This window comes from Haemorhous mexicanus, chromosome 2, assembly GCF_027477595.1.
Source record: "Haemorhous mexicanus isolate bHaeMex1 chromosome 2, bHaeMex1.pri, whole genome shotgun sequence".
In the NCBI taxonomy this organism is placed as follows: Eukaryota; Metazoa; Chordata; class Aves; order Passeriformes; family Fringillidae; genus Haemorhous; species Haemorhous mexicanus.
Window position 1 is genome coordinate 1,681,732 of NC_082342.1, and position 23,715 is coordinate 1,705,446.

General features: G+C 49.1%; 1 protein-coding gene across 2 annotated transcripts in view; it reads left to right on the forward strand.

Moving 5' to 3' along the window:
* Window positions 1–23,353, forward strand: part of GDPD5 (glycerophosphodiester phosphodiesterase domain containing 5) — a 104,310-nt gene extending 80,957 nt beyond the window's left edge. For both annotated transcript variants that reach the window (XM_059871471.1, XM_059871475.1), the window contains exons 8-16: window positions 2,449–2,594; window positions 8,063–8,145; window positions 10,918–11,068; window positions 11,467–11,685; window positions 12,293–12,450; window positions 14,185–14,332; window positions 15,228–15,310; window positions 19,695–19,807; window positions 21,095–23,353. In XM_059871471.1, coding sequence (XP_059727454.1) covers window positions 2,449–2,594; window positions 8,063–8,145; window positions 10,918–11,068; window positions 11,467–11,685; window positions 12,293–12,450; window positions 14,185–14,332; window positions 15,228–15,310; window positions 19,695–19,807; window positions 21,095–21,201 — 1,208 coding nt within the window. In that variant the 3' untranslated portion in view covers window positions 21,202–23,353. The remainder of the gene's footprint in view (window positions 1–2,448; window positions 2,595–8,062; window positions 8,146–10,917; window positions 11,069–11,466; window positions 11,686–12,292; window positions 12,451–14,184; window positions 14,333–15,227; window positions 15,311–19,694; window positions 19,808–21,094) is intronic.
* Window positions 23,354–23,715: the final 362 nt, after the last annotated feature.

The window sequence follows — 23,715 nt, forward strand, 5'->3', positions numbered from 1 at the left end:
TCCCCCCTTGTTTCTCTCTTTTTCCCCCCTTGTTTCTCTCTTTTTCCCCCCCTTGTTTCTCTTTTCCCCCCCCCTTGTTTCTCTCTTTTTCCCCCCTTGTTTCTCTCTTTTTCCCCCCTTGTTTCTCTCTTTTTCCCCCCTTGTTTCTCTCTTTTTCCCCCCTTGTTTCTCTCTTTCCCCCCCTTGTTTCTCTCTTTTCCCCCCCTTGTTTCTCTCTTTTTCCCCCCTTCTTTCTCTCTTTTCCCCCCCCTTCTTTCTCTCTTTTTCCCCCCTTGTTTCTCTTTCCCCCCCCTTGTTTCTCTCTTTTCCCCCCTTGTTTCTCTCTTTTCCCCCCTTGTTTCTCTTTTCCCCCCCTTGTTTCTCTTTTTTTCCCCCTTGTTTCTCTTTTTTTCCCCCTTGTTTCTCTTTTCCCCCCCTTGTTTCTCTTTTTTTCCCCCTTGTTTCTCTTTCCCCCCCCCTTGTTTCTCTCTTTTCCCTGCCTGGTTTCTCTTTTCATCTCCTTGTTTCTCTTTCTCCCCCACTTGTCTCTTTTTTTCCCCTTGTTTCTCTTGTTCTCTCCCTTGTTTCTTTTTTCCCCCCTTGTTCTCTTCCTTTCCCCTTGTTTCTCTTTTCCTCCCCTTTTTTCTGTTTTTCCCCCCCTGTATCTCTTTCTCCCCCACTTGCCTCTTTTTCCCCCCCTTATTTCTCTTTTTCTCTCCCTTGTTTCCCTTTCTCCCCCCATTCTTTCTCTTTTTTCCCCCCATTGTTTCTCTCTGTTCCCTCCCTGGTTTCTCTTTCCCCCAACCTTGTTTCTCATTTTTCCTTTTCCTTTTTGTTTTATAATTTTTAATAAGTCAGGAAGCTGTTTTCCTTCTCTCTTTCTGTTCTTGGATTGTTTTGTTTGTTTTTAAGAAAAAACAGTGGTATCTCTTGATCTTAAGATTATTTCAGACTCATTTGTCTCATGGAATTTCTCTTACCTGGAAGAGTTTACAGACATGGTGGTTTAGAAATAAAAGGAAAAAAACCCAAAATATCTGTGAGAACCTCCAGTCACTTTTAATGGAAAACAGGATTTTAATATTTTGGAAACAGCTGCAGATCTTGGTGCAAGCCTGTTCTTGCCATTTCTTTGTGGCATTTCAGCTTTTTTTTTTCCTGAATAAAATTTTACGGGTTTTTTTGCTCTGGTTAAACTGAATTTTGAGAGCCTAGTTGGTGTTTGGGTGCTCCTGGGTGAGCAGGACCTGGCTCAGGATCCCATTCTGTGTCTGCCTGCAGGTTTGGGTGCTGAGACACCTTGAAGGTGCAGGACACAGCATGAGGTCCCTGAGCAAGGTGTCACTGAGTTCCTGGAGTGCTCCCTGAGTGATGGAGGGAAAAATCCCTGGCAGAGTTCCTAGAGTTACTTTCTGCCTTGTGGGAACATGTGTGACTGAGCCTGTTAGATGCTGGAAGCAGAGGAGCCTCTTTATGAGTAAAACCAGATCAGCTGTGGCCAGGAGCTGAGCTGGGCCTAAAAATAAAAAAAACCCCACCACCTTCTCTATCTTGCATCCATTGCAAATACTTGTTTTAAGGGGGTTGGTTTGGGTTCTTTTTCTTTTTCTTTTTTGGAGGTTACCCCTTGAGTTCCAAAGCCTTCATGAGTTTGTAAAATAAATAATAATTTTACAAAATTTTAAAAGTCAAGTCTTCTGCTGTAACATCTGTGGTTTCAAGTGGCTCCAGATATCTCAGGTGTTCAAAGGTGCCTGTTGTTTTTGTTTTTCAGAAGGAGCACACACATCTGTGGGGCACAGGGGGGATTCTGTTGCTTTGTCAGCACCTTCCAGAGATTCCCAGGGAGCCTGGGCTTGGTGGGAAGTCACTGATAAATGGAATTTGGGTGGCATGGGTGGCAGTACTGCTCATCTGGCCCCAAGCACTGCAGCTCTGTCACAGCCCAGGGATTTATTTAAACATCTCCAGCTTGCTCAGTAAAACATTATTGCATTTTTCTGGTGCAAATCTCAAGGCAGAAGAGCTGTAGTGGCTTTGCCCTGGCTGAAGTGGGTGGTGCTGGTGAGCCACCAATATAAACTTTAAATGCACTGAGGTGGTGCCATGGCTTATTTTTAGCTGTGTGTGACTGGTGAATTATTTCTCTTGTCAGGCAGGGCAAAATTTGGTGCTGTCCCACCCAAAGGGTGGAAATGCCAACAGCATTTTGAGCTACATTTCTGGAGGTTGAAGCAATTCACTTGACTAATTGTTTCCCCAATACAAAATGAAGTGAAAACCTCTTTCAGGACTTGATTTTTATTTTTTTTTTTAATGTTTTTCCCTAAACACAGAGCTCTGCTCTCACACTGGAGGCACTGACAGTGGGTCAGTGGAGGAAGAGGAGGAGTCTTGCCTTTGCTGCTGTGATGTGAGGAGGTCAGGGCCAGCCTTTTCACCATCTCTGTGTCTCTCTCTCCACCCCAGCCTCCCAGATGCTGATGTTCACTGCATACCTGGCAGTTGTAGTTGCACTTTACCTGGTGCCCCTGGCCATCTCCTCGCCCTGCATCATGGAGAAGAAGGCCCTGGCCCCCAAGCCAGCCATCCTGGGGCACCGTGGGGCTCCCATGGTGAGTAGTGACCCTGAGCTGCTGCAGCTGGCACTCTCCAGGGATGGGTACAACAAATACAGGTTGGAGGCACTCCTGCTGCCTGGGGTTGCTGTGGAAATAAAGGAGGGCTTGAACCCAGAGCCAAGTGCCACCCCAGCTGTTTGAGGTGCAAACAAAAGGCTGGTTTGTGCCATTGCATTCTTTTGGCTGCTGGTTTTCATACAGTTGTGGCATCCTTCCCTTCATCTTCTCTTTCCTCCTCATTCTCTTCCCAAACATTGCCAGCATCTGTTTGGGGTGGCTTTTTTTTCTTCAGGCTTCTGAAGAGCTTTGGTTTGTGCTGCTTGTGCAGGTGAAGTCAAGAAGCACTTGCTTTGCTGCACAGCTGTGTTACATGTTCAAAATAAGAGCAGTTAACCTGGCTGCTGGCCTGATGGATGGCAGCAAACCCTCACAATGAACATCTCCTGCCAGAGCAGGAGAAGGGATTGTCTGGGAAATAAATCTGGGTCAGGTCAGGTCCTCTTTCATTAAATCAAGCTGCAGCTTTCTTGTGTGGGCAGTACAGTAATGAGGTCTCATCTCCTGCATCTCCTTATTAGATCCCTAATGGCTCTTGCTTATGAGTTTATCCTCTTGTCCATTGTAGGGTTGGTGGTTTGGTTTTTTTTTTTTTTTATTTCTGGTTTGTTTTGTGCTGTGTCACTTCCTTTCATTCTAGTTGAGGAATTTACTGAAAATTTGGGTCACGGAATCCCAGAATGGTTTGGATGGGAAGGGACCTTGGAGGTGATTGAGTTCTGAGGGTTAGTTATGGATGCTCTCTGAAATATGGGGATTAAATGTTTTATTTTCTGTTTTAAACAGAACTCTTACTGCCTTGGAGTGTTACTCACCTGGCATGGGACAGTAGTGCTGAAATCCAATGGCCTGGCAGATCCCACACTGAGCCACACACAGGGCATTGTTCTACAGAAAAGAAAATTCTTAGATAAGATTTCATTTCTAAGATTTCATGTCTTAGATATTTTAGATATATTTAGATATTTTAGGTATTTAGATACTTTAATCCTTGTGGGGTTTTTTGGTCCAGTTTGTGGCTCACAAGGAGATTAATGCTGGAGAGATAAAGAGGAAAAAAAAAAAAGAAAAATAAATTAAAATGATGGCCATATTTCCAAAAGGACAAGAAAACACCCTTAAATCTTGTTGATGAAACAAAAGATCAGATCCTTTAGTGCAAAATCACAGAATCCCAGAATGGTTTGTGCTGAAAGGGACCTTCAAAACCACCTTGTTCCAACCCCTTGCCATGGCCAGGGACACGTTCCCCTAGACCAGCCAGAGGTTTGCTGAGGCTGCAATTAGTTTGGAATAAAATTTGGTTCTTCTCTCCAGGTTTCTTCATTAACCTCCCCAACAAATGATGCCATGAATTTCTTTTTAAGGCCTGGCTAATGAAGGAAAAACACAAATGTGGTGATGTCCAGCTGCAGCCAGGCTGTGCTGCTCTAACACAGTTTCATAATCTTCTTTAAGGAAGGTCCCCAAAGCTCCTGTCTCTGTCTGAATGCATTTGCAATGGATTTCTAAGCACAAAAATAACCAAAATGAGTTCATTTGCTGTAATTTTCTAGAAATGACTGCTGTGTCTCTGCAGCAGGAAGAAATGAATAGTAGCCTGATTTTTGCAGGGGATGAGTCTCTCAAACCAAGCACAGAGAAGAGGAAGAGCTTTTAGAAATCCTGAGCTGGGTCTGTCTGGCTCTCAGTACCTGGGCATGGTTTATAAAAGAGAGGAGGTTTGGAAATCATTGCTTTGTGCCCCGAGGTTTCTTTCTCTTAAGGATTTGGTGGTATCCCTTGTTATAAACCTGGGTTTGGGTTTTAGACATAGCATAGCTGAATATATTGTACCAAGGAGGCATCCCTTAAAAAAATCTGGAGAGATACAGAAAGAAACACAAGCAGAAAGGTTGTACATTTTTTTTTGTTAGTTATGGGAGTTTAGCTGTAAAGCCTTCTTCAGAAAATACAATTAAATCTCAGCAATTAATTCCTGTAACAGCTGCCCCACTTGGATGCATCTTTGCCTTAAACATGCTTTATTTGGGGCTTCAGCTCCTTCCTTCCTGGAGGAATAGACAGGCTGGAAGGGTGGAAATGCCTCTATCTCAGATTTTCCTCTCTCACAAAACCCCTCTCATCTCAGGGTTGATAAACCCCTGGTGCAGAGCAATCCTGCCTCCAGAGTGGTGCCATCTCTGGGGACAGGCAGCCTCTGCCCTTGGTGGGAAAGGTTAAATTTGCTCTCCTGGCTTTCTGGTTGATGTTTGCTGAGTTGTGTCACGGGTGCCAGTGCCTTGTGCAGGGGTTCAGCAGCTGCAGAGGGCAGGTTGGGATGGGCTCCCTGGGAGAGGCAATTATTTCTGTCAGGGTGACAGCCTGGGGACTCACCACTGCTCACAGGGAGATCTGTCTTTGCCTGAAGGGCTCTAATCCCAGAATGGTTTGGGTTGGGAGGGACCTGAAAGCTCATTTAATTCCTCTGCTCTGGAATGGGCAGGGACACCTTCCTTACCCCAGGCTGCTCCCAGCCCTGCCCAGCCTGGCCTTGGGCACTGCCAGGGATCCAGGGGCAGCCACAGATGCTCTGGGCACCCTGTGCCAGGGTCTGCCCACCCTCCCAGGGAACAATTCCTTCCCAAAATCCCATCCAGCCCTGCCTTCTGGCAGTGGGAGCCATTCCCTGTGTCCTGTCTGTGTAAAATGTGCTCTCCTTTTTTCCAACCCCCCCTTGAAGTACTGCAAGGCTGCAGTGAGGTCTCCTCAGAGCCCCTTTAGGCACTGAGATTTCCCCAGAATCTTCTCCAGGCTGAACAAGCCCTGCCCTCCCAGCCTGCCTTGGAGGAGAGGTTTTTCTGGGAGGGTGCAAAAGGAATGACTGTTCTGGGTGGGTGCAAAAGCAAAGTGTGGGGAGAGGATCATTGCAGGGTTACCCTGCACAAACCTGGGCTGCTTGGGAAGGGACAGCCCAGCTGGTGGCAGCAGCCCAAGGTGCTGGCAGGCAGTGTGGCTGGGATTCTCCAGCTCCTTGTGGCTGCTGCTCTCTGCTGCCAGCTCTGGGAATGTGTGCAGGGCTCTGGGAATGTGTGCAGGGCTCTGGGAATGTGTGCAGGGCTCTGGGAGTGTGTGCAGGGCTCTGGGAGTGTGTGCAGGGCTCTGGGAATGTGTGCAGAGCTCTGGGAATGTGTGTGCAGGGCTCTGGGAATGTGTGCAGGGCTCTGGGAATGTGTGTGCAGGGCTCTGGGAATGTGTGCAGGGCTCTGAGAATGTGTGTGCAGGGCTCTGAGAATGTGTGTGCAGGGCTCTGGGAATGTGTGCAGGGCTCTGGGAATGTGTGCAGGGCTCTGGGAATGTGTGCAGGGCTCTGGGAGTGTGTGCAGGGCTCTGGGAATGTGTGTGCAGGGCTCTGGGAATGTGTGCAGGGCTCTGGGAATGTGTGCAGGGCTCTGGGAATGTGTGTGCAGGGCTCTGGGAATGTGTGCAGGGCTCTGGGAATGTGTGTGCAGGGCTCTGGGAATGTGTGTGCAGGGCTCTGGGAATGTGTGCAGGGCTCTGGGAATGTGTGCAGGGCTCTGGGAATGTGTGTGCAGGGCTCTGGGAATGTGTGCAGGGCTCTGGGAATGTGTGCAGGGCTCTGGGAATGTGTGCAGGGCTCTGGGAATGTGTGTGCAGGGCTCTGGGAATGTGTGCAGGGCTCTGGGAATGTGTGCAGGGCTCTGGGAATGTGTGTGCAGGGCTCTGGGAATGTGTGCAGGGCTCTGGGAATGTGTGCAGGGCTCTGGGAATGTGTGCAGGGCTCTGGGAATGTGTGCAGGGCTCTGGGAATGTGTGCAGGGCTCTGGGAATGTGTGTGCAGGGCTCTGGGAATGTGTGTGCAGGGCTCTGGGAATGTGTGTGCAGGGCTCTGGGAATGTGTGCAGGGCTCTGGGAATGTGTGCAGGGCTCTGGGAATGTGTGCAGGGCTCTGGGAATGTGTGTGCAGGGCTCTGGGAATGTGTGTGCAGGGCTCTGGGAATGTGTGCAGGGCTCTGGGAATGTGTGCAGAGCTCTGGGAATGTGTGTGCAGGGCTCTGGGAGTGTGTGCAGGGCTCTGGGAATGTGTGCAGGGCTCTGGGAATGTGTGCAGGGCTCTGGGAATGTGTGTGCAGGGCTCTGGGAATGTGTGTGCAGGGCTCTGGGAGTGTGTGTGCAGGGCTCTGGGAATGTGTGCAGGGCTCTGGGAATGTGTGTGCAGGGCTCTGGGAATGTGTGCAGGGCTCTGGGAATGTGTGCAGGGCTCCTCTTGGATCACCCTTGGGTGACCCAGGCAGGCGCCGGGGCTGTCACCTCTGTCCTGGCCCAGACAAGTCTGGCTTTGGCTGGGAGCTGCTTTAGGAGATAATGTGGCTCTGTGCTGCCTTTGTTGGGCAAAGATAGAAATGAACTTGTGCTGGGGTGTGGCTGGAGCCAGAGGAATCCCATGCTGAGATACCAGGGCTGGGGGAAGGCTGGGGCTGATGTTTGCTCTGATTATTTTCTTTTAGCCCAAAGCTTTGCTGACCTGAGCCTGTGAAGTGATCAGAAAACAAATGTCTCTTACAGCCACTCCAAGTGCTTAAGCCAGTTTTTATACTTATTTACAATATTTTATTGTAATATCTTGCTTGCATGGTGCAGTTTGGCCTTTGCTGTTAATTATTCCCCTTTGCAGTAAATCATGGATTGTGAATGCTCATTGTGTCCTGAGGAAACTGATCCTGCTGGTGGAAAAACAGTGTTACAGGTGCTCTGAACCTGAAAAAAAAAAAGGGAAAAAAACCAATTCATTTTTCAAAAATTACTTTATTTTGATGTGATTCAGTGCAGAAAACCTGCCAGGTTTTCTTTCTGTAGTTTTCAATATTTTTTTTCTGGTCTGCCTGTTGCTGTTTCTTGGGTGTTTTGGGAGCAGCTACACTGTCCTGCTTTTGTGGAACAGCAAAGTATCTGTCTTCACACCATTTTTATTTTAAACAAACCCTAATTCTCTTACCATCTGCTCCATTCAACAGGGAGGAATTTCAAATAAAATCTGAGTCCTCCTCTCTGACAGCCACAGGGGTAAATTTCCTAGGTTTAGCACAATTTTTTAAATTGTTGGTAAAACTAACTGGAACATTTGTTATTAGAGAAACTCTCTGATTTTTAGACTAATAGATGACTTTATGGAATGAGCAGAAGTGGGAGGAAAATGTATCTTACAGAATGTGTGGTCTAGTTGTTCCCTGTGGTATGGAAGAGACAGGAATTTTTGGGCACAGATAGATGTGGAATAACAACATTTTAGATCCCTGATATCTCCAAACCCTCCTCCCAGCCTCCTTGCTGACATTGCTTTGTAAACTTCCCTCGTGCTACTGATCTCTCATTGCTTTTTCATTTTTTTAATGTTTTCCTGACAGCTGGCACCAGAGAACACTCTGATGTCCTTCCAGAAGGCAGTGGAGCAGAAGGTGTATGGAGTGCAGGCTGATGTGGTGCTGAGGTAGGTCACTGGGGCTGCCTGTGGATAATCCAGGCAGGAATGGTCCAGCATGTCCAGAGTCTGGGCACTGCAGCTTTTTCCCACTGGGAAGGGCTGTCCTGCTGAACTCATCAGTAACTCCTGTCTGTCTCTGTCAGATGCTGCTGATCATTTCACTGAGGTGATGGTGAAAGGTGGACTTGTCCAGATGAGGGAACCTGGATCTCTTTGTTGCCTTCATTTGCAGGAAGGCTGTAGTTTATCCTAGAGCCTGGTTTATTCCAGTAAAACACAGCCAGAGCTTGTTTGTGACTTCTCCTGGGATACCCCAGGTGCAGACAGAGCAGAAATTCTAATTTGACTTTTTTTGCACAGCAGAGTTTTCACCAACCTTGACAAACCATCCCAAGAATACACCAGGAGGAAGCTCTTCCTTCTCCTCTTCCTCTGGCAATAGTCTTTAGGGAAGGAGGATGCTGACTGTCAGAAAGTCATTCCTTGCTGGCAAAGGTTGAGCTGAGTGGACAAGAGCAATTCAGATTTAGAGAGGGTTATTTCCAGAGCTGTGCTTTGTTCCAGGAGTTTGATAGTTCCTTAATATTCCTTAATATTCCTGCTCCCAGTTTGTCCCAGTATCAATTACAAACACAAAAAGACTCAAAGCAGATATTTTATTTTTTTCCCTGACTGCTTTGGAGATTTGTGTTGGTGGACAGATATTTTTGCCTGCTAGAAGGAAGTTTTATTTTGAATTGCTTTCTTTTTACTTCACTTTTTTTTTTTTTTTGGCAAGAAAATGATTTAAAAACAGAAGGAATTTCTTCCCACTGGTGAGTGGAAGGTCACTGTGGAAGGATGGAGTATGAATTGAGATGTATGTTACACAATTTTTGTTTTTACCAAAATGAGTTTATCAGCTGTTGGGAGGGGACAAGTACTCGAGTGTCCAGCTCCCAGATGAGCACTTGGCTCACATGGCTGAATCCATTAACACTGGCCAAGGAGAAGGGTGGCCTTTGGGAGGTGGAGAGCTGGAAAAGCTCCAAGATCCTTCTCCACTGCCACTCATCAGCCATTCCAGAGGAGCCCTCCAGGCTTAAACAATGCCCTTGATGACCCAATTTCCTGAGCCTCCTCCAAGAGACCCAGGTGCCTTCAGAAAAAGAGGATTCCATTGACTTTCAGACAGAGAAGTGGGATATTGGTGCAGCTGGCAGCACAACATCCCTTGCTGTCCTTATCCTTCAGGAAGATGCTCTCTGCTCCTGTGCCTGGATAGCTCCATCCCTCCTGGAATATTTCCATGTTCTTCTAGATATGTACCAGCTTGGACAGGCACTCAGAGCCATCACCTCCTGCTCCACACCCACCCCACATCCCAAACCAGTTGGAAAGCCAGCTTTGCTCCAAGCAGCAGGGGCCCAGAATTGCTGCCTGTTCCTCTCTCTCTTCCACCCCCTCCCACATCTCCTCTTCTAAAGCTCTGCCTGCTGTCTCTGAATTCCTGCTTCAGACCTGGGCCTGCCAAGACCCTGTGGTTAGCCCTGAGTGGTGCTGGGAGGGAAGGGTTGGAAAGGAGGCAGCAAATGTCAAGTGCCCCAGAGGATTTCTGCACTGTGGTTAAGGCTTAGCAGTGCTCTGCTCTCCTAGGAGATGTTAAACTCGAGCTCCTGGCACTTTTAAACACTCCACACTCTTCATTCTGCAGTTCCTGAGCTTTTTTTTTTTTTTTTAATTTTATTTTTAACTGTATTTATTAAACCCTTTGACTGCAGCAGCGTGGGATTGCCATGTCAGCAGGTTGCTTTGGGCTGGGGGAAGGAGGTGCCACAGCACAGGCCAGAAATAGCAAATAAAGGTGCCAGTGACCTTTGAGAGAAGGGGCTTCTGAGGGCAGTGGTAAAGCTGAGGCAACATTTGCTCCATCCTCTAAAACTGGGTTTCATTTTCCCTCTGGAAAACAGCTCTGGGTTGTCTCCTAATTCAAATGGGATTTGTTATTTCACCCCATCCTCTTTTCAGACTTTCTCTGAGTCTCCTGTTAGGAACATGGACTCCTTGCTTTGGAAAATGTCATTGCTACCAGGTTTGTCCTGGGTGCAGAAAACTGTTCCCCTGCCTTTGATAAAAACTGTCACTACCCTGTGTGGTTCCAGCACTGATCTGGTCACAGGAAATGGAGTGGAAGAAAGTTTAAAGAGTTTTTTATGCTTTCCAGACCATTATTCTGTAATATCCAGATGACTTAAAAACCCCAGGGCATGCATTTGCCTGCTTAGTTTCATCTGAGAGGTGTGGGTTGGTTTTTTTTTTTTATTTTTTTTAAAGCATGAACTTAACTCATGTGGGCACAGAACCAGTTTTCAATTGGAGAAGGCAATTTCAGAGCATTTTTGGTAGTTTGGAAGCCTTGCATCTTGCTGAAAGCCTGATGTGAGAGGCTTTGAAAATTCCCCTTCTTTCCTGCTGTGTGTCTCTGTGCATCCAGGGAAACCTCTGATGTTTTTGGGAGCTGCAGAAGCTTTGATGAGCATTCAGGGTGGGTGTTCTTGTCCAAGCCACCCTGATTTTGAAATTTTTGAGGGGATAATGGGGAGAAGTGGCTGAGGCATGGACAGTGTTGTGTCAGTGTAGGAGTGACTGCCAACACCCAGCAGGTGTCTAAGGTGGGTGGAGGACGCTGGGGATTTTTTTTAGGCTGGTTGAGACCTTCCCAAGGATTTTGATGTGAGAGGGGCTGGAGTGGGAAGGGGAGTTTCTCTCCTTCCCCTGTAAGAGGGTGTGTGTTTGCAGCTATGATGGGGTGCCCTTTCTGATGCATGACAAGACTCTCAGGAGAACAACCAACGTGGAGGAGGTGTTCCCAGAGCGCGCCTACCAGCACTGCTCCATGTTCAACTGGACTGACCTGGAAAAGCTCAACGCTGGAGAGTGGTTCCTGCAGGTGGGTGCCATGGAGCCATGGAGCTCCTGCCCAGCTCCTCTTGGAGGGGAAAGGTGTAGGTCCATCTCCTTGGTGGTGTGGTGCAGCTGGACCATGTTTAGCTCTGTCTCTCCTGAGCTTAGGCTTGGTCTAAGCCACGTTGTCTTTCTGTGCCTCTTTTGGAGAAAGGGACCTCAAGCCTGGCTGACACCACAAAGAACTTCAAGACCCCCAGTTATAATCACTTTTTTATGTGATTATAAAAAAGACAGAAAAAACCAGCATGTTATACACTGTTGCCCTTTTTCTGAATTTTACTTTGGGACAATCATCTCCACAAAGAAAAAAAGTAAGAAAGACTTGGCACTGGGGGGGTCTGGGCTTTGTGGCAGTAATCCTGGGATGTGCTTTGCTTCCAGAATGATCCTTTCTGGACAGCAGGCTCTCTCTCAAGGGCTGACTACTTGGAGGCTGCCAACCAGTCAGTCTGCAAGCTGGAAGATATGCTGGAGGTGATCAAGGACAACACATCCCTAATCCTGAACTTCCAGGACCTGCCAGCAGCTCATCCCTACTACAGCACTTACATCAACATCACCCTGGAAACCATCCTGGCATCGGGGATTCAGCAGCAGGCTGTGAGTTCTGTGGGCTGGGGGAAATTTCCAAAATAGTTCTCTTTCTGGTTTCCACCTGTGTGTCTCCAGTGGGGCATCACTGGAAGTTGTGCTGGGCACAGAGGTTGGAATGGAGCACCTGCTACAGCTCAGGACAGCTTCTCTCTGGGTACAACTTTTTAAGCCCCCACTAAGACCACAACAGAGGTGGAGATGAAGAGCAAGAGAAGGATCATGAAAGTGGGGATGTGAAGTGGGATTTCTCCCTCAGGGTTTTGGTTCCCTGTTGAGAATGCACGTGGCTGCTTCTGTGCTGCTCTGATGCTTTGGTAGATGAGTGTCACTGAGTTATTAAGACCAGGCTGGTTGGGGGCTTGGAGCTAGAGAAAGGTGTTGGAATGGCCAGGGGTTGGAAGGAGATGACTTTAAAGGTCCCTTTCCTTTCCAGCCAAACCACTCTGTGATCCCATGGCCCACTTTACCTCTTGCAGCTGAGCACGAGCTGTTGATTTGACGTGCTTCGGAATCACGGTGTGAGCTCCGGGAATTCCATGCCCTGGGCTGGAGTGCTGCCAGATTTGGGAGCCACGTTTGCCATACCCTGTGCCCTTTCTTGCTCCCCCCTCAGGTGATGTGGCTGCCAGACACGGAGAGGCAGCTGGTCAGGCAGGTTGCTCCTGGTTTCCAGCAGACTTCTGGCCTGAAGCTGGACGCGGAGCGCCTGAGGGAGAAGGGCATCGTGAAGCTCAACCTGCGCTACACCAAGGTCACCAACGAGGAGGTCAGGTACTGTCAGAGCCCTCAGCATCCTTTCCTGAGCATCCCAACCCGCCTGGCTGCACAGAGGGATCTTTCCAGATGGTTTTGCTCTGGAAAGCTTGAGCTGGGCAAGCTTTTCCCTACCCATCATCCGGAATCCAGGCTGTTTCTGGGAATGCACAGCTGCCTCTGACATCTCTGCATGCTGTCTCAGGATATGATGAGCCTCTTTGAAATACAAATGTATGAATTGGCTGATTCTTATTGCACTCACAGTTCTGGGAAAAAGTGAAGGCCTTTCACACTGAGTTCCCTCCGAGTGCTGCTTCATCCTCTTTAGCAGCTGCCCTTTGTCTGCTCCAGAGCTGCTAGCACAGAATTTTGATTAGCCCAAAGTCTGGATATGCTTTCAGAAATTTCTCTTTGCAGAAAGAGAAACTCCTGTCCTGTGTCATCTGTTTAGCTGTTCTCTGTAATGGCCCTGGCACAGCAAGGGGTTCCTGTCCTGCCTGAGCCTGTATGTGAACTGTGTGATGTTTTAGCTCCCAGCTTTTCCCAGGGAGGCCAGATTGTTTCTAGCAGGGCTTTTCTGGTTTTAGAAATTTAAATTAAACAGGTTTGCAGAAGAGAAATATCTCCAAAGGAGCTCTCTGGCTGCATGTTAGAGCTGAAGTAGGGAAGAGCTGAGCCTGCAGCTGTTTGAGAGCGTGGCCCTGTTTGGGGTGATCCAGCTGTGTCCTTCTGTGGCTGCCAGCAGTCAGTCCAGCTCCTCACCCTTAAAACCGAGGTTGTGCTTTACCTGCACCATAATTCCTGCTTGTTTTTCCTCCTGTTTGCTCTGTCCCATGGAGAGGGCTCTATGCCCACTCACTCGTCTATCCCAGTTTAGCCCCAGTCTCCCATCAACCCCACCTGAGCTATCTCCAAAATAAGAGCTGTCACCTGAATGTTTCTTGAACGCTGTGGTGCCCAGCCAAATGTTGCTGCAGCCCTGGTTTAAAACAGTTCTCTCAATTCTCCCCAAGTCCAGCACCTGGATGCAACTTTGCTGCAAGCACCCCTGTCCTTGAGAACCCCTTTGGAGCCCTTGTTCCTGTTGAGAGCTGGGAGATGTCCATGTCTGGCACTGTGTGTCTGTCCTTCCACCTCAAAGTGTTTTGCAGGGTTAAATTGCAGGGATTGATCTGTGCTGCCCATGTGAGGGAGATTGTTGGTGCTTCTGCTTCATAGGTGAGGAAATAGAGCAATTCATGTGAATTATCTGGGCACCAGGTATTGCCAGTGCTTGGTTGGCTGCTGGCAGTTTTAGCTGCTTGGAAAATGACCTCAGGAGACTGGAAGCTGTAAATCTGCAATTGTCCCCAAACCAAGGGCATGGAAGTTGTAGGAGGTGATGCTGGAGACAGGTCTGCCAGTGTTTAATTAAGCAGATTGCCCCTGAAATGTTACAGGCGTCTGAGGCGGATGCTAATTTCGCATCAGCACGATGAGATGGTTGTTCCAGAAACACACCATGTCCATCATTCCTGGGGAAGCATCTGAGATGGTCTGTGGCCTGTGCCAGACAGCAGCCAGGAGGTGAGGAAAGCTGTCAGGATCAAACCATTGCCCTGCAGTGCCCTTGGGTTGCTCACGAGGCAGATGTGCCTTGTTAAAAACTCTTACTCCACAATTCAAACCAAATCGACCTAGCTGGGGCTGGTGGCAAGAGATGAGGTTTGGTGGGGTGCTGCAAGTCACCCTGTGTGTGTGCCCTGGCAGGGACTACACCATGGCCAACCTGAGTGTGAACCTGTACACGGTGAACGAGCCCTGGCTGTTCTCCATCCTCTGGTGCGCCGGCGTGCCCTCGGTCACCTCCGACAGCTCCCACCTCCTCCGCAAGGTGCCTTTCCCCATCTGGCTCATGGTAAGCACCACCCTGGGAGCCTCTGGCACCAGGAAATGCACTGGGTGGGTGTGGAGGTGAGAGGTTTTCCAGGGAGGTTTGGCTGGGCTTGAGGGTTTTCACTCTCTGTCCATCTGAGCCCTGAGATGGTAAAGAATTGGTGCTGCTCCTGCACAGTCCCATCACTTTGGGTGGGATCCTTGAAGGTTGCATTGCACTCCCTATTTAACCCACATGATTTTTCCAGTTCTCCTCTGAGGGAAGAACACCTTTGCAGACCTGCTGAGCAGCTGTTAAGAGTTGCAGGAGAGGCAGGCGTACAGGTGAAACATCAGACCAGCCTTCTGTGTCTTGGCCAAGTTGTAAAATGAGGTTTTTGCCTGTTCTGAATCCCAAACTGAGGATTTACCTCTGGCTACCCCATTGCTGGACAATAAGCAGAGACCCAGTGATGATGGCTCAGCTGGTGTGATGCCCACTTAGATTGGCAGCTGGAACCAGACCCACCAGTGCCTGAAAGGACAGAAATTGCATTTACAGCATGGGGCTGTGCCTAAAAGGTCCCACCTGCACTTAAAATGGACCCTACATGGATATATTTCCCTGTTTTCCCCCAGCCTTGGATTCCCAAACAGCATCTTGCTCTCACCCTGAGGTACAACTGAGGTAGGGAACTTTCAGCCCAGAGAGCTCTGAGAAAATGTCAGCACACAAAAATTGTTCCTGTTTGCAGTTTCCCCTGATAGTTTTGGATGACAGCCTGGCATTAGGAAGGTCATAAATATTGTGATTTATACCTAACCCCTGGAGCTCTGTGCTTTTCTTGCTCCTCAGTGCTAACTCCAGCCATGTGTGGTCTCCCTGTGGTTGCACAAACCCAAATGTTTAAGGTCTGCTCCTGTTTTCTGTCTTGCAGCCTCCAGACGAGTACCACCTAATCTGGATCACGTCTGATCTCATTTCATTTCTTGTAATTGTAGGAGTTTTTATATTCCAGAAGTAAGTTTGTTACAGCTCTGCTCTTGTGTGTTTGTGACCTGTGTTTTTGTCCAGATTGTTGGGTGGAGGTGGGAGAGAGGAGTACCCTGAGCCTCAGCTCTTGGATTGCAATAGCAGGGGAAACATTCATTAAAAAATCCTTGAGAACAAGAATTCCACTCCCAAGGTGGGATGGAGAATTGGATGCACCTTGTAGGAACGAGAGATCACTAATTAGTAGTGTCAGATGCCTTCCTTTGCTCCTAAAATATGTGGAGGAGAAACTGTAAATGCTTTAGGGAAAAGGGTGTTGACAAAGACATTACAGTGCTTTAAAGGAGGAAGAGGGGAGGGATTTTGAGATTCCACCATTACAGTGCTCAAAAAGAACATGGTACAGTTTTCTTAAATCAGTTTGTTCCTGTTTGGATGTAGAGATATTATGGAATCATGCAATGGTTTGGGTTGCAAGGGACCTTAAAAATCATTTAGTTCCAACACCCCTGCCACGGGCAGGGAGTTACTGTGGGAAATGTTATGATTCTGCAAGTCAAATCAGGTGCTTAGTTAGAAAGAAGAAGGAGAAGCTCTGCTCCAGAAGTTGGACTTTTCTGCAGCAAAGGACTTGCTCTTCCAAGAGCCATGTGCAGGACAGACCCCTTTCCCTGATGTTGCAGTTTCTCCACCACATGAGAGGGTTGCTGGCAGGGTTGAGGATATGTCAGAACCAAAGCAGAGCAGAATTGCCCAACTGCCACCTGCTGATGTGATTCAGCTCTGGGGAATGGGGCTTGGCCTTCAGTGTCATGGTTGATTTTTTTTGGTGTGTTTTTGGTTGGTTTGGTTTGGTTGGTTTGTTTTTTCCCCCAAGTCCTTTTTTGGGGCAAACCAGAGCTGCTTCCTTCATGCAAGGACGAGGGGGTGGGTGGGAGCAGAGGCACTGCTTCCATGTGCTCGTGCTCTGTCCTCTGCATGGCCTCTCTCTCCTCAGCCATGGCAGGGACTGCTCCTGCTCTTCTGCTCCAGCCCCAGTGACAGGATCCTGGCAGCCTCTCCAGAGGGGGAATACCAACTGTGATGACTTCTGACTAACCTTTTTTTGCCTCTTTGCCTTGTTTATTTTCTTACTGCTCTGACTGTTGTGCATGTTCCTCCTCTTTCTCTCTCTGCTGCATTCTGGCATCTCACAGCTATCACATGATCAGGTAATTCTGGTGCTTTCCTCCTCTTTCTCTTTTTCATTCAACCTTCCTTTCTCTCTTTCTTTCTCCCTCTCTGCTATGGCTTCACTGCAGATGGTCAGGGCAGGATGCAGCTTTTCTGATGCTTTCCAACATCTGGCTTCAGGAGGGGACTTGGAGGGTGTGAACATTGCACAGTCCATAGTCATGAGCACCAGGGAAGTCTGATGCTGAAGCCAGGGGATGTTTTGAAGTCAATCTGACCTTCTGTGACAACGATCTAAGTCAGTGCCTTTTAAAACAGCCCAGTTCTGAGGTCCCACTGTAATTGGGAGATTCCCAGAGGATGTAATGCTTTCTCTGTGGAAGTAATCCCATGCAAAACATCCCCTGCCTTCCTGTATTGACCAGAGATGTTTGAGACCAGCCTCCATCCTAAAGAGAATCATGGAATCTATTCAATTGTATAAAGGAGCACTTCTCTGAATTAATGGGGCTGATAGCTGGAAAGGTTTGGCTCATCAGTTGGGATCTTCCCGAGCTGCACCACTGTGAAGCTGGAAATACAGTGTGAAAACAAAGAGCCCTGCAGCAGGGGAGGCAGCTGAGCCTGGGGGGGCTGGATTTGAAGTGCCATCAGTCAGAACCCCAGATTTCTCCTCGTTTTGGCCCTTCCCTCACCAGTCATTCCCACCCCTTTGGAGGGAAGTGCTGGCTCTTGTCTGCACTAAAGCCTTCACTGCCTCCCCACTCGGACCGAGCTCTTCGCGCGTTCCCTTCTCCCTTGCTCCTGCTCTATGCCATGGCCTTGCACTCCTGAGGATTTGGTTGTCCCCACCCACTGCCTCGGGGTCGGGAGTGGCCCCTGCAGGTGTCCATGAGGTGCTTTGGTGTTCTGGCCCTGTGGCATCTCCCCAAACCAGGGCTGGGCTGAGCCCTGCTGTGGGTGCAGGGAGGTCGGGTGGTGTCCCCTTCTCGCCTCCCCTTGCTCGAGGATGAGGAGAAGGCAGGCTTTAGGCAGAGCAGGCACAGGAGGGGGACTCTGCAGCTGGCTTGGCTCTGTGCTTGCTCCATCTTACCACCTCAGTGCCAAACAACCCCATTTTTCCCTCGACCTGCCCCTCTCCCACCCCCTTTCCATGGCATTGAGCATCTCGCCTCCCACCCCAGGGTCTGGCCGTGGCCCTAACCCAGTGTATGCTGTCTCTGTGTTGTTGTCCCAGTATTTTTTAGTCTGTTCCCACCCCGTGTCCGTCTGGTCTGCTCCCAGAACGCCAGCCTCCCAGAACAGGACCTTCCTGCTGTCTCTCTGGCCTTTTTGCACGCTGCTGTCCCAAACCTGGGCCATCACAACAGAGTCCAAGGGGGTAGGAGAGGTGCTCTTTTCTATTCAACCAGCTTTTTGGAGACCCCGAGGCTTCTGAGCACAGCACAGAGTTTCATGTGGTGGTGGTTGGAGTTGCATCCTGGTTAAATGTTCCAGTGGCTCCTCTGAGAGGATATTTCAAAGCACCCCTGAGAGACAGGGTGACCCTCTCCTGGCTCAGTCAGAGCAGTGCATCCCTGTGAGAGGAGCCATCATCTCCTCGTGTGTGTTTTACCAGCCTGGGTCTGCTCACAGCCACCATGGAGAGCACAGAGCAGTGCTTGCTCCCCTTGGCAGGAGGAGAAAAGCCCTTGGTCCCTGCACATGTGTGAGGCTGGGCTCTCTGTGCCTCAGAGTGACCCCTGTCCTCCCTGGGATAGCTGGGGCTGTGGGTAAGAGGTCACTTGTGGCCACAGAGTGACTTGATGCTGAAAATCCTGGTGTGGTGGGCAGAGAGAATACTGGCACCAATGTGTTTTGGTCCTGATTTAGAGTTTGAGGAGGGTCTTACCCTGTGAGACCTTGCAGTCACAGTAGTGGGATCTGCCTGCAGGGGATACTAAGGCAAAAAATATGTTCTTCCAGGTCAGAGTGGTTCAGTTTAGCTGATGATGATAGAAGAGAAAAAAAAAAAATTATTTGTTTTATACGTTGATGTTTTTGCCTCCTTGTGCTTCCTCTGCATTGCTTCTGTCCATGGGTCTGTGAGTTGTGTCGTGTTGCCATCCCACCCCTTCTCTTCTGTGTAGCCTCCATCTGTACCCTGCTCAAAGCCTGATTCAGGTCACCCAGTGCCAAGCACTGGGACTTGGGAAGGGGGTGGAAACCCTACAAAACTGACACCAGCTACGTTTACCTGGGGAAGAAAATGGCAGAACCTCCTTTGTGGTTGTTGATTTGTCAGGCTGATGCCTGGACCCAGGCTGGAGATTTGTGGGCTCCTCAAATCCTCTGCTCCTGGGGCTGGCTAGGGGTTTGAAATGGGAGAGAAGGTGATTGTTTTGGTCACCTTCTCTTGTGTGGGTGAGCCACTAGATGGTGCCAGCAGATCAGAAACCTCATAAGCCACCCTAAAATCCCTGCTGTTTTTTCATCAGATAGTTTCAGGGCATCCCTGGCTCTGGCAGGGAGAGTGGGATTTGCTGATGGCTCAGTGGGGTGTGGGCTGTGAAAGCCTGGCCTAAACATCATCCCCTTGTGGTGGGATCTTGGGAGCAGCTCAGCCTTGGCTGAGCCCACCAGGCCATGTTTTCCCCTATTCCAGGAGCCCACCTTCCCCTCCTCATGAGGGTCTGCCACAGGGCTGCTCTCAGTGTCCCCAAGTGCCACATCCACGTGGCTCCAAAGATGGGCACTCCACCCTGGGTGGTTGTGCCAGGGCTGGAGAGCCCTTTTGGGGAAGGAATATTTCCTATACCAAATCTAAACCTCCCCTGTCACAATCTGAGGCCATTTCCTTGCTGTGTCTCAGGTTTCAAAGTCCAAATTGTCTCTGAGCTCTCTTCTGCCACAAGCCTGACCACGGCACTCGGTGAGGGAAAATTTGTTGTGTCTTTACTTGGCTGGTTCTTTTATTCTGCTCCCTCTAAAAGCTTAAACACCTCTGTCTCCTTTGCACAGCTGGAGAGGACTGTGAGACAGCTACTTGTGGAAATTAGTTCATGGATTTGTGAATCCATGGGTCTAATTCCCAGGTGGAATGAGGGTGCTCAAGGTGCTTAAAGATGCCTGGGGTCACTCATCTCTGAACGTGCTCCTGCCACGGGGGGGTTGTGCAAGGGAGCAGAGGGTCTCTTGCCCTGAGGATGCTGCTGTGCCTGCAGAGGCCAGTCCCTGCAGCCCTGCTCCTGTCTTGCAGGTGGCGCCTGGGCAGCATCAGGACCTACAACCCGGAGCAGATCATGCTCAGCGCCGCCGTGCGCCGCTCCAGCCAGGACGTCAAGATCATGAAGGAGAAGCTGATCTTCTCAGGTAGGCATGGGGCTGCTGGGTGCCTCCCTCAGCTCCCACCCCCCACCCCGAGGGAGGAGCTGCTCCTGATTCTGGGGGATTTTGCTGCTCTGGGTCAGGGGACTGGGCTGAACTTGCTGCACTGAGGCCGTGGCTCGTGGGGGTGCAATGGGATGATCCTTAAGGTCCTTTCCAGCCCAAGCTGTTCCATGATTCTGTGGCCCATCCCAGCACTGATAAGCTCAGAAATCCTGTGTTTAGCTTCCCAGGTTATCCCATCTCTCGCTGTCCCACATCTTCTCCACTCACCATTGTCAAAGGCCAAAAACTCACTGATAATGGCACATGTGACACCACAAATATGGTGATGAGGTTGGGGTAGACCTGGAATTCAGGGGCATTCCTGATATCCTCATGCTTCTCCCAGAGTTTATTTCTGTTGGAACACATTGATAATGTGTCCATTGCACTCCGCCTCTAAAAAAGACAGCAAAACTGTGAGCAAAGATGGAAATGTTTAGCTTTAAAAGGTTAAATGTGGTGCATGAAGCTGGAAAGCTCACCTTTGAAGGAATGTGAGTATAATCCCCCCACCCCCTGAGCTTTGTTATGGGTTTTCTTTTTTTGTATTTAGGGTCTGGAGATGCCCAGCAGGGATCAGGGTTTAGTGCTCTGGGCACAGACAGAGCAAAAAGGCAACTTTGCTTACTGTGTGAAATGCCAGCCAGAGGTGGTGAAAATCAGGTATAAATCCAGAGAACCCAGACAAGGAAAGCAGCTTGGCACAGCAGAGTTCAGCTTCCCTAACATGTCCTAGACATAAAACCCCTTAGAGGCACGGGGTGCAGATTGAAGTTTTGTGCCTCTGAAGCAACTCTTCCTGCTTAGGGTGGATGTTTCACCATTAAAACACGGGTGGGTGTGGGTTTTTCACAGTGAAACCAGTGACTGGAGGAGCCAGACCTTTTCCAGGATGGGCAGGGATTAGGTTTAGGCACTTTGTACCACTCTCCCAGAGGTGACTTGCCCAGCCTGTGACAATGACATCAGGTGTAGAGGGATGGGGAGGGGATGGCAGGGGGATCCAGCTCTGCTCTGGTGGTGGCTGGATTTGGAAAGGCTGAAATGTAGAGCTGAGCTCCAGACTGGAGGCAGATCATGTTCAGAACAGGTTGTAAATGAGAGCAGAGTTCCCAATTCCCTGTAGGATCAGAGGGATGCCCCATGCTGGCATTGCTCATCACCCCAGTTCCCCATCCAGCAGGGAAGCTCCTGGAATGACCTCGCTGCTTTCTCTGCCCTTCCCAGAGATCAACAACGGCGTGGAGAGCACGGATGAGCTGTCCTTCTGCTCCGAGAACGGCTTTGCCAACGAGCTGGTGACACCCACGGACACCAAGCTGCGCATCAACTGAGGGCTCTGCCCCCACCTGGGGCTCTGCCCCCACCTGGGGCTCTGCCCCCACCTCGGGCTCTGCCGCGCTCCCGCAGCGAGAGCCGTGCTCTCCTGCCTCCCTCCCTGGGATGGGAACCTCTGAGGAACTGCTGCTCGGGCAGAAACCTGCTCCCACTCCCCACCACTGGCTGCTCCACCTCCCTGGTTGTGAGGCTGGGGGGCTTGTTTTTGTAAATATGTAGAAAATCTGAAATTTTTTTGTCTTTTTTTTTTTTTTTTGAGTGTAATTTTTCCAGGGCATGAGTGGAAATACTGTGTTCATTAAATCCTCAACCTTATGGCTGAAGTTCTTTGAATCTTGATGTGAGAGCCTGAGTCCCCTTGGGGGGTTTTGGGAGCAACACGTTGGACCTGTGTCCCATTTCTCCCACTTTCCCTGATCCAGTCCTTCCCTGGTGCAGCGACTGTGTAGCTGAGTGTTGTGATGTTCTTGTGAAGTGTTGATTTTGTTACGGTTTCTTTTCTTTTGTTTTTCCCCGTTCTCCTTTTCCTGGGCAATGAAATTGCAGCTCTGATGCAGCAGGAGGCTGTTGGGAGAAGAGAAGCTTGCCTAGGAGAGGAATTCTCGCTGCTCCTCCCTGTTGAGGTTCGGAGCCAGGGAAGGGCTTGCACTGGCTCAGTCACTTGGGCACCTGCTCCTTGTCCCATCCTCCTTCCTCAAAGCCTGGATGCTCCATGGGGAGTGGCCTTCTTGGAATGTCCTGCCAGAGTTTTGAAGGCAAATCCTGAGCATTGGCTGCAGATTGGTCTCTGCTGGCAGCAGTTCTTGATTTCCTTTTTCTTTTCCCTTTTTTTCTCTCTTCTCCCCAGGCTGGGCTCTGCTGGGAGCCCCGATGGCTTGTGCCAGGCAATGCCAGGGGCACCATCACTGCTGGGATCTGGCTGAAGTGCCTGCCACTCCACGTGGCATTTGCAGTCACTCCTTCCTTCCCCTCTGGAAGAGGAGGTGGTGCTGCACTGGGAGCTTCCCCCTCTCCGGGCTGAGGAGTTGCCCCTGGGTGAAGAAGTTGTAAATAGTCAGGAAGGCGAAGCAGCCCTGGGATATAATTTATTCCTGCAAGGAGAGCTTTGCTCCTTGCTGTAAAAGCAGGATCTCTAAAGCTGCACATTCGTGTCCTCCAAAGGAGTGATGGTTTTGCAGCAGATGCTGGCGGGCTCTGAAGGCAGAGGCTCCCATCAGCAAGTTTCCAATGCAAAAGGCTTTAACCCAAAATCTTAGACCAGAGGTTAAAAGTATTAAAAAAAAAAAAAAAAAAAGGTAAAAAATGAAAAAAATAGAGGAGAATGCAGTCTTGGGGATGCTGCTAGACATCAGATTCCACACCCAAAGCCAAGAGAGAAACAGCCCTGAGCAGTTTCTCCTTGTTTTGGAACTGCTCTGTCCTTTTTAGCTGAAATCCAGTGGCAGTTTGGAACCCTGAAGTTTGGCTCAGTGTCTTAAGAGTTGGGGGCAAATGTGGCCAACTTAACTATGTGGAAAAATCCCACGTTGATAATGACAACGTGAATTTTGGTGCTTTAAAAAGCACCACCCAAAACCAATTGCATCTCCCCCAGGTTTTTATGAGTGTGAATGGCATAAGCCCCTCCTCACCTTCCCCCAGTCCTGTCCTTCTCCATGGTACTCTCAAGTCCACGAAGAACAGCGTGTCTTGTTCTGCAGAACTGCAGGATTTTGGTGGATTTGAAGGCATTTTGAGATTGAAGTTGCTTCTCCCTTTGATGTGGTGCTGTATGGATCCATTCCTGGTGGATTGTCATTGCCAAGTGAGAGGTGTTGTTAAACCTCAGCATCTGTTGGTGATCACCTGCATGTTCTGTTTCTTATCCTTGGAGATGACTTTATTGAAAGGTTAAGTGCTTAAGAGCTTGAAAGTGATAAAAGCAAAGAGTTGTTTTCACAATTAACTTCTTTTTCTTTTTTTTTTTTTTGTTTTTTTTAAACAAGACCCAAATTTCATGCATAATGCACTGACTGTTATTGTCCTGAATATTTGCTACCTTTTTTTTGGAAAAAAAACCCCAGAGGATGATACTTTTTTGAGACTAGAGCTAGATCAAAATAAACTCTGCAATGCTCTGTGAAATAAACTGTCAGTATTCCCCTGCCAGTCTGTCATTGTTTTGTGTTATGGCACTACTGATAGGCTCCCATTGCCTGATCCAGAGAGTTTTCCCATTATTTTATGTTGTGCTCAGCAGCTCATTTTAACCCCAAAGGCTGAAAATCCCCTGGGAGCAGCTGGAAACAAGAGCAAATCACACGAAAACCAGGCTGGGAGAGAATTTGAGATATTCCAGAGATTTACTTATCCCAGTGCATTTTAATTTAATGCGGAACCCCTCTCTTCCCCATATCTTTTCATTTGGGTTTTTTTTTTTTTCTTAAAAAGAATTCCCTGCCTAGGCTGGGAAAAAAAAAAACCCTCCAAATTATTTAGGGGGCTTGGGGATGGGTTTAGTTGGTCGCTTG